This window comes from Lygodium microphyllum, chromosome 26, assembly GCF_053477565.2.
Source record: "Lygodium microphyllum isolate KBCC chromosome 26, Lygodium_microphyllum_v1.1.10, whole genome shotgun sequence".
In the NCBI taxonomy this organism is placed as follows: Eukaryota; Viridiplantae; Streptophyta; class Polypodiopsida; order Schizaeales; family Lygodiaceae; genus Lygodium; species Lygodium microphyllum.
Genome location: NC_141160.1, coordinates 113,036,974 through 113,049,133, shown reverse-complemented (window position 1 = coordinate 113,049,133; position 12,160 = coordinate 113,036,974). Strand labels below are relative to the sequence as shown.

The 12,160-nt window shown below is 36.2% G+C and overlaps 1 protein-coding gene across 2 annotated transcripts; it reads left to right on the top strand.

Annotated features, from left to right (window-relative positions):
- Positions 1 to 6,018: 6,018 nt before the first annotated feature.
- LOC148013696 (amino acid permease 3-like) lies at positions 6,019 to 10,785 on the top strand. Of its 2 annotated transcripts, none has more exons than XM_087667594.1 (7): positions 6,019 to 6,286; positions 8,300 to 8,542; positions 8,635 to 8,728; positions 8,830 to 9,044; positions 9,631 to 9,767; positions 9,857 to 10,084; positions 10,235 to 10,785. In XM_087667594.1, the coding sequence occupies exons 1-7, from the start codon at positions 6,070 to 6,072 to the stop codon at positions 10,658 to 10,660; spliced, it is 1,560 nt and encodes a 519-aa protein (XP_087523720.1). In that variant the 5' UTR covers positions 6,019 to 6,069; the 3' UTR covers positions 10,661 to 10,785. The 2 variants fall into 2 exon arrangements, with proteins under 2 accessions (XP_087523720.1, XP_087523719.1); XM_087667593.1 differs by having other exon boundaries at positions 9,628 to 9,767.
- Positions 10,786 to 12,160: the final 1,375 nt, after the last annotated feature.

The window sequence follows — 12,160 nt, the reverse complement described above, 5'->3', positions numbered from 1 at the left end:
TTGAGTACAGGGGTGCAGCAATGGCTGCATGTGAGGTAGCTTGGTTGCATAAGCTACTTTATGATATGCATCAGCCTACAGATGGGCCAGTTGTCATTTATTGTGACAATATGAGTAGTATACACTTGGCAAATAACCCAGTCTATCATGCTAGAACAAAGCACATTGAGGTGCATTATCACTATGTGCAGGAGAGGGTTTTACTAGGTCTTATTGATCTAGTTTATGTCAGCACAGAGAATCAGGTAGCTGACATATTTATGAAGGCGTTGGCCGCAGAGAAGCTGCGCAAGTTCAGAGACCTGCTTGGTGTGCAGCAATTGGGATTGAGCTCGAGGGGGAGTATTGAGATATCGAGCTCCACTCGTGATATGCCAGGGTGACAGTCGTGCATTTATATCACCGACTTGTTAGCTGCAGATGCGGTTGGTACACCACCCATGAATAATAGCTAGATGACAGCTATCCTTATCTACTCTAGTTTGTGGCTCAGTTAGTATACCACCTTAGTTAGTTGAGTTTGGTTTGAGACCCATATATAGGGTTCTTCTATTTCTATGTACTAGACTTATTTTTGGCTTACACAACTAAGAAGAGGAAAACTGTTTTCAGCCTCCACCTTCGTGTGTATTCTCCCATTATGTAAGTGAGAAAGCTACAAGTGAGACTCCTTCCTTCTCTCCCACAATCTTGACAGTCTACTGCCTCTAGACTGCGATCACGGCGCACGCGATTTTGCAGCCACTTTTCTTTATTTCTCTTTTTATAAAATCTCAAAAACTAACTAAACCATCACTTGTTTTTTCTTGTAAATGAATTTTAGTTCTATCTTTTTAGGATAATATCTAAAATATAATAGTTTTTTTTCCAAGAATCTAATATTTTTGGACCATTCAAACTATACACATTAATACTAGTGATTAATATGGCTCATAAGTCCTGTTCACATTGTACTTTTCGTGAAGGGTGGCTACGGTCCTTATCAATCTGAGAAAAATATCGGATTTATGACTCGATTTTTTTAAATATATTTTTAATTGAAAAAAAATTATTAGCTATTAATGCTAGTCAAATTTTACCTTAGTTAGTCTTTAGTTAGTAATCTTACTAACTTATTAATTGACTAACCAACTTTCAAACACTAACTAACTTTTATTACGTGAAAATATTACAACAGAGCTTCACAAGTAAATATTATGCAAGAATTTCATGAAAGCTTATGGGTTGGTCATGGAGGTGTTTGGGGTACGTTTGCAAAGATCAAAGAAAGATATTGGTGGCAGGGTATGTATAAGGATGTTGCTCACTTTGTGGAAACATTACGACATGTCAAATGTATTCATCTGAGACATCGGGATAGATTGTAGCCCACATATCCATTGTCTCTTCATTTTAAGTGGGTAGTGGATTTGGTCACAATCCCTATAGGTCTTTGGCAAATGAGGTATCTTGTGCTTGTCCGTGAAGACTTGACTAATCAAGTGGAAGGGAGAGCTTTATGTACTAAGACAACAAATGCGGTGTGTACTTTTCTCTTAGAAGAGCTATTTTGTCGATATGGCTGTGTGGGAAAAATTACTGTAGATAGGGGTGAGCTGGATGCGGATGAAGCTCATGATTTCTTTGCACAGTTGGGGATAAAGCTTGCTTTAACTTCAACCTATAACCCTGAAGGAAATGGATGAAAGAGATCATCCACCTATTGTGAAGGCATTGGCAAAAGCATGTGGAGAGAATGTAAAAGAGTGGCCACGATTGCTCCCTTATGCTTGGTGGGTTGACAGAACAACTCATAGTGCCGTTACAGGATATATGCCTATAGAATTGATGTATGGTCAAAAATCTATCATGCCGATATAAGAGATGACAGTCACATGGAGTGTGCTACCTTGGGAGGAGGAGTTGAACCGAGAGGAGTTATTGGCCTTACGCATTAGATAGTTAGAAAGAAAGTCAGAAGACATAGAGGCAATAATTACAAAGTTAAGGGCAACAAGGATACAGAACAATAAATGGTTTGACAAAAGATATAGACTGAGACAAAAAACCATACAAGATGGGGATTGGGTATTGGTTAATGATAGCAATTTAGATAACCAGCATAGTGCCATGTGTAAAGTTTTCAAAAGATGGTTTGGACCCTATGTGGGAAGACATGTATTTGATAATGCTACTTATGCATTAAATGAGCTGGATGGGATAGCCATAAAACTTTTGATAACAGGGAAAAGAATCAAATTATTCAAGAGGCGAGAATGTACTGCCTAGGAGTTGTCAAGATTGGAAGAAAATAGTGGCCATGATATAGGGGCTAGCCATGAAGATATGGAAGATGAAGAAGCAAAGGATATGGTTGCAGAGGATGAGGAGGACCCAGAATCCGGTGACAACTAGGATTTTGGCACATATCAGAGGATGTGCAGATTCAGAGGGGGTGGATGTCGTGCCACTATGCAGATACGGTGTCAAAAACTCTGGAATGCATCATCATCTGACTTTCTTATTGATCAAGAGAGTCAATGTGATTTGAGTCATTAGTACTAGTGTGAGTGGCATGGATTATCTAAAAATACTAGATTTTTGGATAATTTTAGCCTCTTTTTTATATTATTTATTGTAATTTTTTTTTGAAAAAGTTAAAAAAGCTTCTAGATTAAGATAGCATGCAAAAAGCAAGTTACTTTTTCAGCCAATTATGAGATTTTTCACAAAAAAAGACAGATTGGTGAAATTGTGTGCATCGCGATCGCTATTGACAGGCTGAAAATTGCACTTTGAACTGGAAGAGGAAGAAGGAGTGATCTGGGAGATCTGTGACTAGGTGTCTTGGAGTTTTATTCCCCTTCCGAAGCCAATGGAGCCATCAGATTTGGGTTCCGAGCAGCAAAGAAGGAGCTGTTATTTTCTTATCCATGTTTTGTTTTACGAGGAAGCTCTAGGAGATCTAATGCCTGGATATTGCTTCTGAGTAGTACCGGACAAAGGATTTTAGGTTCTTTCAATATATATTGATTTAATTCATTGTGCTTTGCCTTTGTCATGTTTACCACTTGTGTATTCTTTATCTTCTCTTCTATCTTCTATCTCTACTTCCTTCTACCTCTGATCCCCGGTGGATTTGACCTTTCGACAAAAACCCCTTCGACAACGTGATTGATCTTTTGTTATATGATATTTTCTATTCACTTTCCATTGTTGAAAGAATTGAATTTTTTTTATTGTAATAAGAAAAATAGACTAGTGCCATTTAGCAATTGAATGGTTAGTTAAAAACGTCGTTTAGGTGTTGAAATGTCTTTGCGATATAAGTGTTTAAAGTTTTGTATTTTTTAAACAAATTATCACACTTTCAATTATTTCTTTTGAGTCCCCCTTTAGAAATCTAGTGTCATTTTGGCTTTATAAAGTGGTGAGTGTGATGAGAATTTCCCAAAACCATACCTAAAGCTTTTAATATACATCAAATTTCTTCAAATTTAGATTCAAATTACAAATATATTTCTATCTTGAAGCTTGTGCTACACATCAGAATTCTCCCAACTTTATGCTCAAATGCTAAAAGATATTTGCCCATCAATTAGTACATATGTATGTACTAAGTGATGTAGAATAGCCAACTTTATTAAGAAAATAAAACACAATATTCTTATAAGATCTTAAGTGATGCATTTTTTCCTTATGAAAACATATCAAAAAGGGGTCTTAACATTTCCAAAAGAAAAAAAAAGTGAACAAATTGATACAATAAAATTGGTTTCAAGGGTCTCAATGTTCTAATTGGTTGAAATTTGACACAAAGTGATGTTCCATTTTGCTAGCAAAATGAATTAGGAGAGAGAGAGAGAGAGAGAGAGAGAGAGAGAGAGAGAGAGAGAGAGAGAGAGAGAGAGAGAGAGAGAGAGAGAGAGAGAGAGAGAGAGAGAGAGAGAGAGAGAGAGAGAGAGAGAGGCCCAAATTCTATAGAAAAGAGGGCGAACAAACATTGGTGAGAATACATCAAGAGAGAAAAGAGAGAACAAGGCAATGTAATCACAAGGGCCTATCTACATGAACTATTACATTAAAGCTCAAGACATGATGGGCATCTTGAGCATTATCTAATACCTTTAAATTTTCTCAAAATGAAGATGAATAACACCATAAGGACATCAAAAAATGGAGAGAAAATGTGTGAGAGAGAAATTCCAATAGAGAGATATAACAAATAATGTAGAGAGTAATAAGTTTGAGAGGAAAGAGGTAGATATGTCTTTAATAAATAAATAAATAACAATAATGTGCATAAGATTATCATTACTCTTATACATTTAATGCTTCTATTAATGATCAATGCTTGAAAGTATTCTCACTTTATCTTTTTTTACAAAACTAATATTAGCAGCTCTCTATACTAGTGCTTATAGGAAATTCAATGTTGATGCATTTGTATTGGCTAGAATTTTAAAATACTAGCTCAAATTTTGTTATGCCCTTAAAAGTAAAGGTAAAAATTTTGGGTTTTTAGTAATAAAAGTCACATTGCATATAAAATTTGAATAACAAAACTAGTTGCTCTTGGGACTTGCCTTTACTCTTATATGTTGGATTGTTTTTCTTTGTGAGCAATTCTCAATACTAAAATCTAAGTGCGAATTCCCTCGAATAAGTTGCCTTTACTTTTATCAATTGGATTTCTTTTTGTTTTGGTGACCATTTCTCAATACTAAAATCTAAGTGCAAATTCCCTCGAATAAGCCAAAAATTAGTGCAAGGGTATGTAGCCCCATTTTGACTTCAAACGAAAGCTTCTTTTTAACTATTTCGAATCTTCTGTGCTTGCAAAAATCTAGCATGGCTCAGAAAACAGTTGTTATGCCCTTTTCTCCATATGGGCAAGCCAATAAAGTGATGTTAGAGTACATTTCTCAATTATGAATTATAACCATGTTTCCACAACAATCACATGGATACACTTGTGGATATGAATAATCTATCATTCTCTTACTTTACACAACACCTTTGAAAATGTCATAGTCTTCTTGTCTCATATATTCGACTAAATGTGATATTAACAACATCTCCCAAAATATGGGAAGTTTTCATTTTAATACTAGATTGAGTAAAGAATGAGCACTATAGTCTCTATCCTTGGTGTAGAATATGGCTAAATTAATGTGAAAGCTAATAAGCCTGGTTGGGGTTAAGGTGCATTTGTGTTATATTACTTTATTAATGTGTGTTTGGCATTCTAGTGGTGGAATTATGTGGAAAGAGGGCATACAGTGCAATTGGAACTTGTTCTTGCTTAAGTCATGTAACTACATCGCGTTGGCATAGTGAATTGCACTATTAACATTATCATCTTGTCTCTATCTTGTCAAACTAGGTGAGGAATTAAGGACTAAATGTTTAGAGGCACATTGAGTACTCGTGGTCCCATTGTAGAAGTATATTTTCCTTCAAGCCATAGAAAATTTTGTTGTAAAGGGAATATAGCTAAGGGATTGGAATTAAAGGTATGAGGTTAACTAGGTTAAAGGGCGTATTGAATTTTGCCATCTTCTATCTTACATACTGGTGGATACTGCCACGATCCTCTTTTCAAAAAGGTGCAAAAAGTGCTTGAGAGTTTCTCAATAACCTTTTAGAAGTAGACATATTACCTCTTGATTGTTAACTCAAAATGGATTTGTGGAGAGAATGACATTATATAGTGAGATATTAGAGGGGGGGAAATCCTTGTAACGGTCACAGTTTATCATGTTTTCAAATAGTGAATAGCAATGGACAAAGGCATCAAGAGTACTATCCTTCTATCATAGCATGTCAACATAGCCTATTTGGAGAAAACCCATGTGTCTACAATTGTTAGAGCATGATTTGATAGTAGGGACGCATGGAGAGAGGCACTAATAGGTGGGGCTTACAAAAAGGGGAGTTTAATCAGTGTAATCCCGATCACGCACTGACTACCCTGCTGACGGGCCATTAGTATAAAGGTGGCGAGGGGTTCTCAAAGCTTATTATCTCGGTATTGATCGAGAGAGAGAGAGAGAGAGAGAGAGAGAGAGAGAGAGAGAGAGAGGCGCCATGGATGCTCCGAGGTTACGAAGCCAGACAAGCATCGATATAAGCGCTGCAAACTCAGACTTCGAAGCTGCGGCCATGAACCAGGTGATCAGCAGGTCTCTGTCGCAGATCACTCCCAGGCGCACCCTCTCCTCTTCCTCGTCTACCCATGTCAACCCCGAGAGCCCCCGGGCCTTGCTCCAGCTCTTGGACGACGATGGCCGCCCTAAAAGAACAGGCAAGAGGCTCTCTCTCTCTCTCCAGTGACCAATTGCATAACATCCTACATGTAGTTACAGCTGAGACCGATTGCCTACATCTGTACATCCTACGTGTAATTGGATTGAAGTTATATCTCTCTCCTCTCCTATTTGTAATCAAGCGGCTATCCTAGTGGTAAGCCTCTTGCATTTTGTTAATCTTGTGACCCAAGTTCAACCCTCCCTTTTTGTAACACCTATACTAAATGACCATGGAGAATGTAGGAGTTCATTCAAAACCCTTCTAGTCAACTACCCTATTCAACTTAACCAATTGAGCTACCTCTCTCTCTCTCTCTCTCTCTCTCTCAATCCTTTTGGTCACCACCCTCTTCAACTTAACCAATTGAGCTACAACTCTTTGTTCTCTCTCTCTCTCTCTCTCTCTCTCTCTCTCTCTCTCTCTCTCCTTTTAGTCACCACCCTATTCAACTTTACCAATTGAGCTACACCTCTTTGCGCTCTCTCTCTCTCTCTCTCTCTCTCTCTCCCCTTTTCATCACCACCCTATTCAGCTTATTGGTTTATCTATATGATAGATACCATCTATTTATACTTCTTGGAAGTGGAAAATTTGCCCCTTGCACAGAGATCCCAACACTAGACTATGATATTATGGTGTATTTCATGGTTATACCTACTTGTTTGCCAATGTGAACAATCATTTGGCTTTCAACTCCCCATTACTAGAATGCATTTTGGACCAAGTTGAATAGTATTTATATCAAAGTTACAATTATCTACTTGGTTTCCAATGTAACAATCATCTAGCTCTTTCAACTTCCCATTACTAGAGTGCATTTTGGACCAAATGAGATAATATTTATATCAAAGTCTCTTTTTCTTATCTTATAAGAACTCTAAGCAAGTCATTTGTAAGGTTGTCCCAAAGGCTCATCCATGTCTGAATAATCAAAGGTGAAAAGGTAAAATGGCATGTCTATAGCGGTTTAATGGGAATCAATGTGCATAATAGTCTAGGAATAATTTCTTATATATTTCTAATAACAAAAATTTTGTCACTAAAGAGATTATGTGTACATAGTAGAACCATGGGTCAGGGTGCAGGATTTGTCTACTTTAGCTAGCTTCAAAATGAAGAGAAAAAAAGTAGTTAAATCAGAAGTCTTAAAAAAAGGAAACACACTTATTGAGAGTTACTTTGGGAGGTGGATGTTGAAAGTTAATTATAATGTCTCACATTCTAACAATTGGCATCATATGAGCTCAATCTAATCAAAGATTCAAAAACATGTGTGATATGGTGTAAACACATCTAAATTACATGCAATCTTTATGTGAATTCTAGATTATTGGAAAGTTTTTTAGCCATTAGCTCTTAGTTCAATAAATATGTATGATATACCACACTTGAGAGGTTACTCATACACTTTATGATGTAGATCCATGTAAAAATACAAGATTGCATGTAGATAAAGAGTCTTGACTCTTAAATAGTGAAAATATTGATGCAAAAGGGACTCTCAATCATCAAAAGGCTAATAAAGAGCTATATTATGCTTGCATATCTTTCTTTTATACCCTATAAATGCTTATGTTAATAACTTTTAATATATAATGAAGTGTAGCTTGCAAGCATGTTCAATTGGATGGGGGGTGGATTGCTCTCTCTTTGTGAATGTATAGTTGGATGTACACCTCCAATTCGAATATAGGAACCATACCCTTTTAGATGTTCACTTGGATGAATTTCTCCCTCTACTTGGATATGTTTTTGGATGTACATCACCAATAGATAGAATGTTTTGGATGCAAGGATTATGGAATTTTGCAAGGTGAAATTATCTAATAGAATTCAATGTCTCTATTAATCATCCTAAGATAGAATAATGCTCATTGGAATCCTTGCATTACAAATGATGGGAACACCCACTTAAGTTCGTGGAAGTTTGATTTCACTTTTTTTTCCCCAATTTGCGTAAATTTACATCCAAACATTACCTAATGATATCCTTCCAACTTAATGATAGGCACAATTTGGACTGCATCAGCACATATAATCACTGCTGTGATAGGATCGGGAGTGTTGTCATTAGCGTGGAGCATTGCAAAGCTAGGTTGGATAGCAGGCCCTCTCGTGCTCCTTCTGTTTGCTTTTATTACCTATTATACCTCCCTCCTTCTCGCCGATTGTTATAGATCATCACCCACTTCTGCCATGCTCGAGGGAAAGCGTAACTACACTTACATGGATGCAGTAAGGACAAACCTAGGTGAGTAAGAAAACTTCAATATGTTTCTTGTTAATTGCATATGCATCAATCAACCTTTAATCATGTGTCATCTAACCTTACTTTTTGGATAGGAGGAGTACATACTTGGTTGTGTGCAATCATGCAATACACAAATTTCGTTGGCATTGCAATTGGCTACACTATTACTTCCTCCATGAGCATGGTGTAAGTCTATCCAAATTGTAAAACCGTTTATGTTGTAGCTTTATCATATTGATACTACAAAATACATAAGCCTTTGCTAAATGCTTGACCTTCTTTTCCAGAGCCATCAAAAGGGTTGATTGCTTACATCAAAATGACCATAATGCACCATGTGTAGTTTCAAACATCCCCTATACCCTCATATTTGGAGGAATACAAATTTTCTTATCACAAATTTCCAACTTTAGCGAGTTATGGTGGTTATCTATAGTAGCAACAATAATGTCTTTTTCATATGCATCCATTGGACTTGGCCTCAGCATGGGAAGAACTCTAGGTACATAATCAAATCCCATCATTCAATTCACATATAAATTCTACATCTCTCTTTCTTTTCTTTTTTTAATCAACAAAAATAGAATGTCTTTGTATGTGTGTGTGGCACCCACACGTGTGCCTTGTGGAATAAATTTGGTTATTTATGAAAAGTGGACCATACAACCATATGATGAAATACTTAGAGTGTCTTTGCCTAAATATTGAGTTAACGTTTTGGGAAAAAGCATGCATTGATGGTAAAGAAGAGGTTGTTGATTACAAAATGTTAATAGCACTTTTAAGGTAGTTCCTTCATTGGTCAAAAACTAAAAAGTAACTGACATGTTATATGTCAATGTGTATATCTCAACAAAGAGAGGAATTTTAAGGAAAAAATGTTGACAACCTTTGATACAATTGGTTCCCCATTAATTGATTGTACCACCAATCCATGCTTTTGTCCTTTCCTTAATCCCCTTAGTGTGTTAGCTAGATGTTAACCACAAGCTAGATGTTAATCCCCTTATACTGGTATGCGGATGTTAATATTAATTTGTTACTTAATATAGGAATCTTATCTTGATCTTTTATTTTCTTATTAGCAGAGAAAAATCACCCTCATGGTACACTCATTATTACAAATGGAGAAGAATCTCTAACTCAAATGGTCTTATACACCTTCCAAGCCCTTGGAAATATTGCATTTGCCTACTCCTACTCAATGATCTTGATTGAGATTCAAGTATGACTCAATACTATACATGTACATTTCTAAGCAAGGAAGCAACATTTTGATGGTTGCCTTACTTTCTTGTGGACGATTACATGCAGGATACTATCAAGTCTGTTCCTTTAGAAAGCAAAACAATGAAGAAGGCTAACTTAATAGGTGTCTTTACTACCACATTTTTTTACATGCTTTCTGGTTGCATTGGCTATGCTGCTTTTGGAAATGATGCACCAGGAAACATTCTCCTTGGCTTTGAAAATTTTGAGCCATACTACGTGATAGATTTGGCAAACCTATGTGTGGTTATTCATTTGGTGGGAGCATTTCAGGTATGCTCATCACACATTCTAATTTAATAATTAGCTTGCATCTTGGGACATCATGTAGCAACCCTAAAAAACTCAGCTATCATTTTTCTATGAAGTAAGATGAACCAACTATTGATGATGCCTATTTTACATATTTGCATTATTGTGTAGGTCTTTTGCCAACCTCTTTTTGCATTTGTGGAAACTTGGGCCTCCTTGAGGTTTACTAAAAGCACACTTATCCACAAGGAATACGAGATGAAAATTCCATTATTGGGACAATGCAGCTTGAATAGTTTTAGGCTATTGTGGAGAACAACTTTTGTTGTCTTTACCACTCTAGCTTCCATGCTACTTCCATTTTTCAATGATATATTGGGCATTTTAGGTGCTCTATCATTTTGGCCTCTCACAGTCTATTTTCCCATCCAAATGTACATTGTTAGGTCCAAAACAAAAAGGTGGGCCTTAAAATGGCTACTACTTCAACTTCTTAGCTTTCTTTGCCTTCTTATCTCATTAGCAGCTCTTTTAGGGTCATTGGGTGGTGTGTTCGAAGACTTGAAAAGATATAAGCTTTTCCAAACACACACCTAATGACAACGAAACTACATGTCAGTTCAATTGTACTGATTTCATTTACTATAATGATTTTCTACTTGTATTATTGATTATCTAAGTTAATATATTCAAATGCATTTTGGTCCCCTCTCTAATTTTTTACAAAAGCACAATAAAATCAATACTTTAGAGACTTACATTTGTTTACTTATTTGTCATAAATATGCTCACATGTTTGGGTGAGAGATAGGATAAATGCATGCATGTATGTGTCTACATATGCATACATGTAATCATGAATACATGCATATGTAAATAAGTGAGCCAAGAAGTAAGTATATTTATGTGCATGTGCTCAATGCATGCATGCACAGATCACATGCATACATGTATGTATATACATATGTATGGATGTATGTAGGTACTTATGTGTATACTTATGTATTTATGTGTGCATGTGTGCACCACTCAAGTTTTTTGGCATAACATTACAATCACTTATGATCATGTTAATCAAAATATCCTATATGTGTATGCACACAAGTGTGAGTGAGTGTGTGTGTGTGTGTGTGTGTGTGTGTGTGTGTGTGTGTGTGTGTGTGTGATATGTTAAATGTACCACTCAAAGTTTATTGGCTTGAGATCACAATCACTTACTTTCACATTAACCAAAATATCCATAGTAGAGCAATTAGTTTGGATAACGTCTAGTTGAGGACACATAATGTATCCCACCATTATGCTTAATCATTGCTAGTTGCATTCTTTAGGACCTTGCTTTCTTGGCTATTTTCAAAGAGTTGGATTGACATATACTATTATCTTTATTTTAGCATTGTTGTAATTATAGTTTTCAAGATTTTTTTATGAGAGCAAATACTTGGATTTGATATTCTATTACATGCAATTGGTAGACAACTGTCTACTTTGGTATTCCCCCATATTTTGTCCTTGGTTTTGGCTGAATTTTAGGGCTAATTTGCAATCATTTACAGTAGCTCATTCTCTTGGATTTTGAATTGGTATACAATGCTATTGTCAATCTTAAAAAGCATGATTACTCTTATGTCACCTATTGGAAGACATAGGTATAGTAGGTACTAGCTCAAAAGAAGTAGGTTAGACCATTCAAAACCAAGAGTGTAAAGTCCGAAGGCATTGATCTTGATACTTGGTGAGAGGTGTATTTAGGCACCAAAATTAAAGCAAAAAGTGAAGCATTTACAGGAAAAATCAAGAGGTACTATAGCTTTTTAAGCAAAAGTGGTTGGCTCAAAACGCATTAGCATCTGTTTGTCAATTGAAGTTTGTTAGACAACCCATTAAAGAGGTGCAACTTTGGCATTAGTGCAACTAGGGACCAAACATGAAGTTAAAAATGAATGAGTTGAAAGCATATGTTCATCAATCAAAGTTCATAGATGGCCCATTTAAAGAGGTGCAACTTTCTTGTTATAAAGCAGCCACCTGATCCAAAAGCCAAAAATAGCATTTAGGAGGCTAAGTCAGTAGAAAACAATGCCAAGAACTCAAATC

Coding starts and splice junctions, on each gene's coding strand:
- LOC148013696 (XM_087667593.1), top strand. CDS start 6,070: ATGGATGCTCCGAGGTTACGAAGCCAGACAAGCATCGATATAAGCGCT. Junction 6,287..8,299: donor TGGCCGCCCTAAAAGAACAG/GCAAGAGGCTCT, acceptor ACTTAATGATAG/GCACAATTTGGACTGCATCA. Junction 8,729..8,829: donor ACTTCCTCCATGAGCATGGT/GTAAGTCTATCC, acceptor CTTCTTTTCCAG/AGCCATCAAAAGGGTTGATT.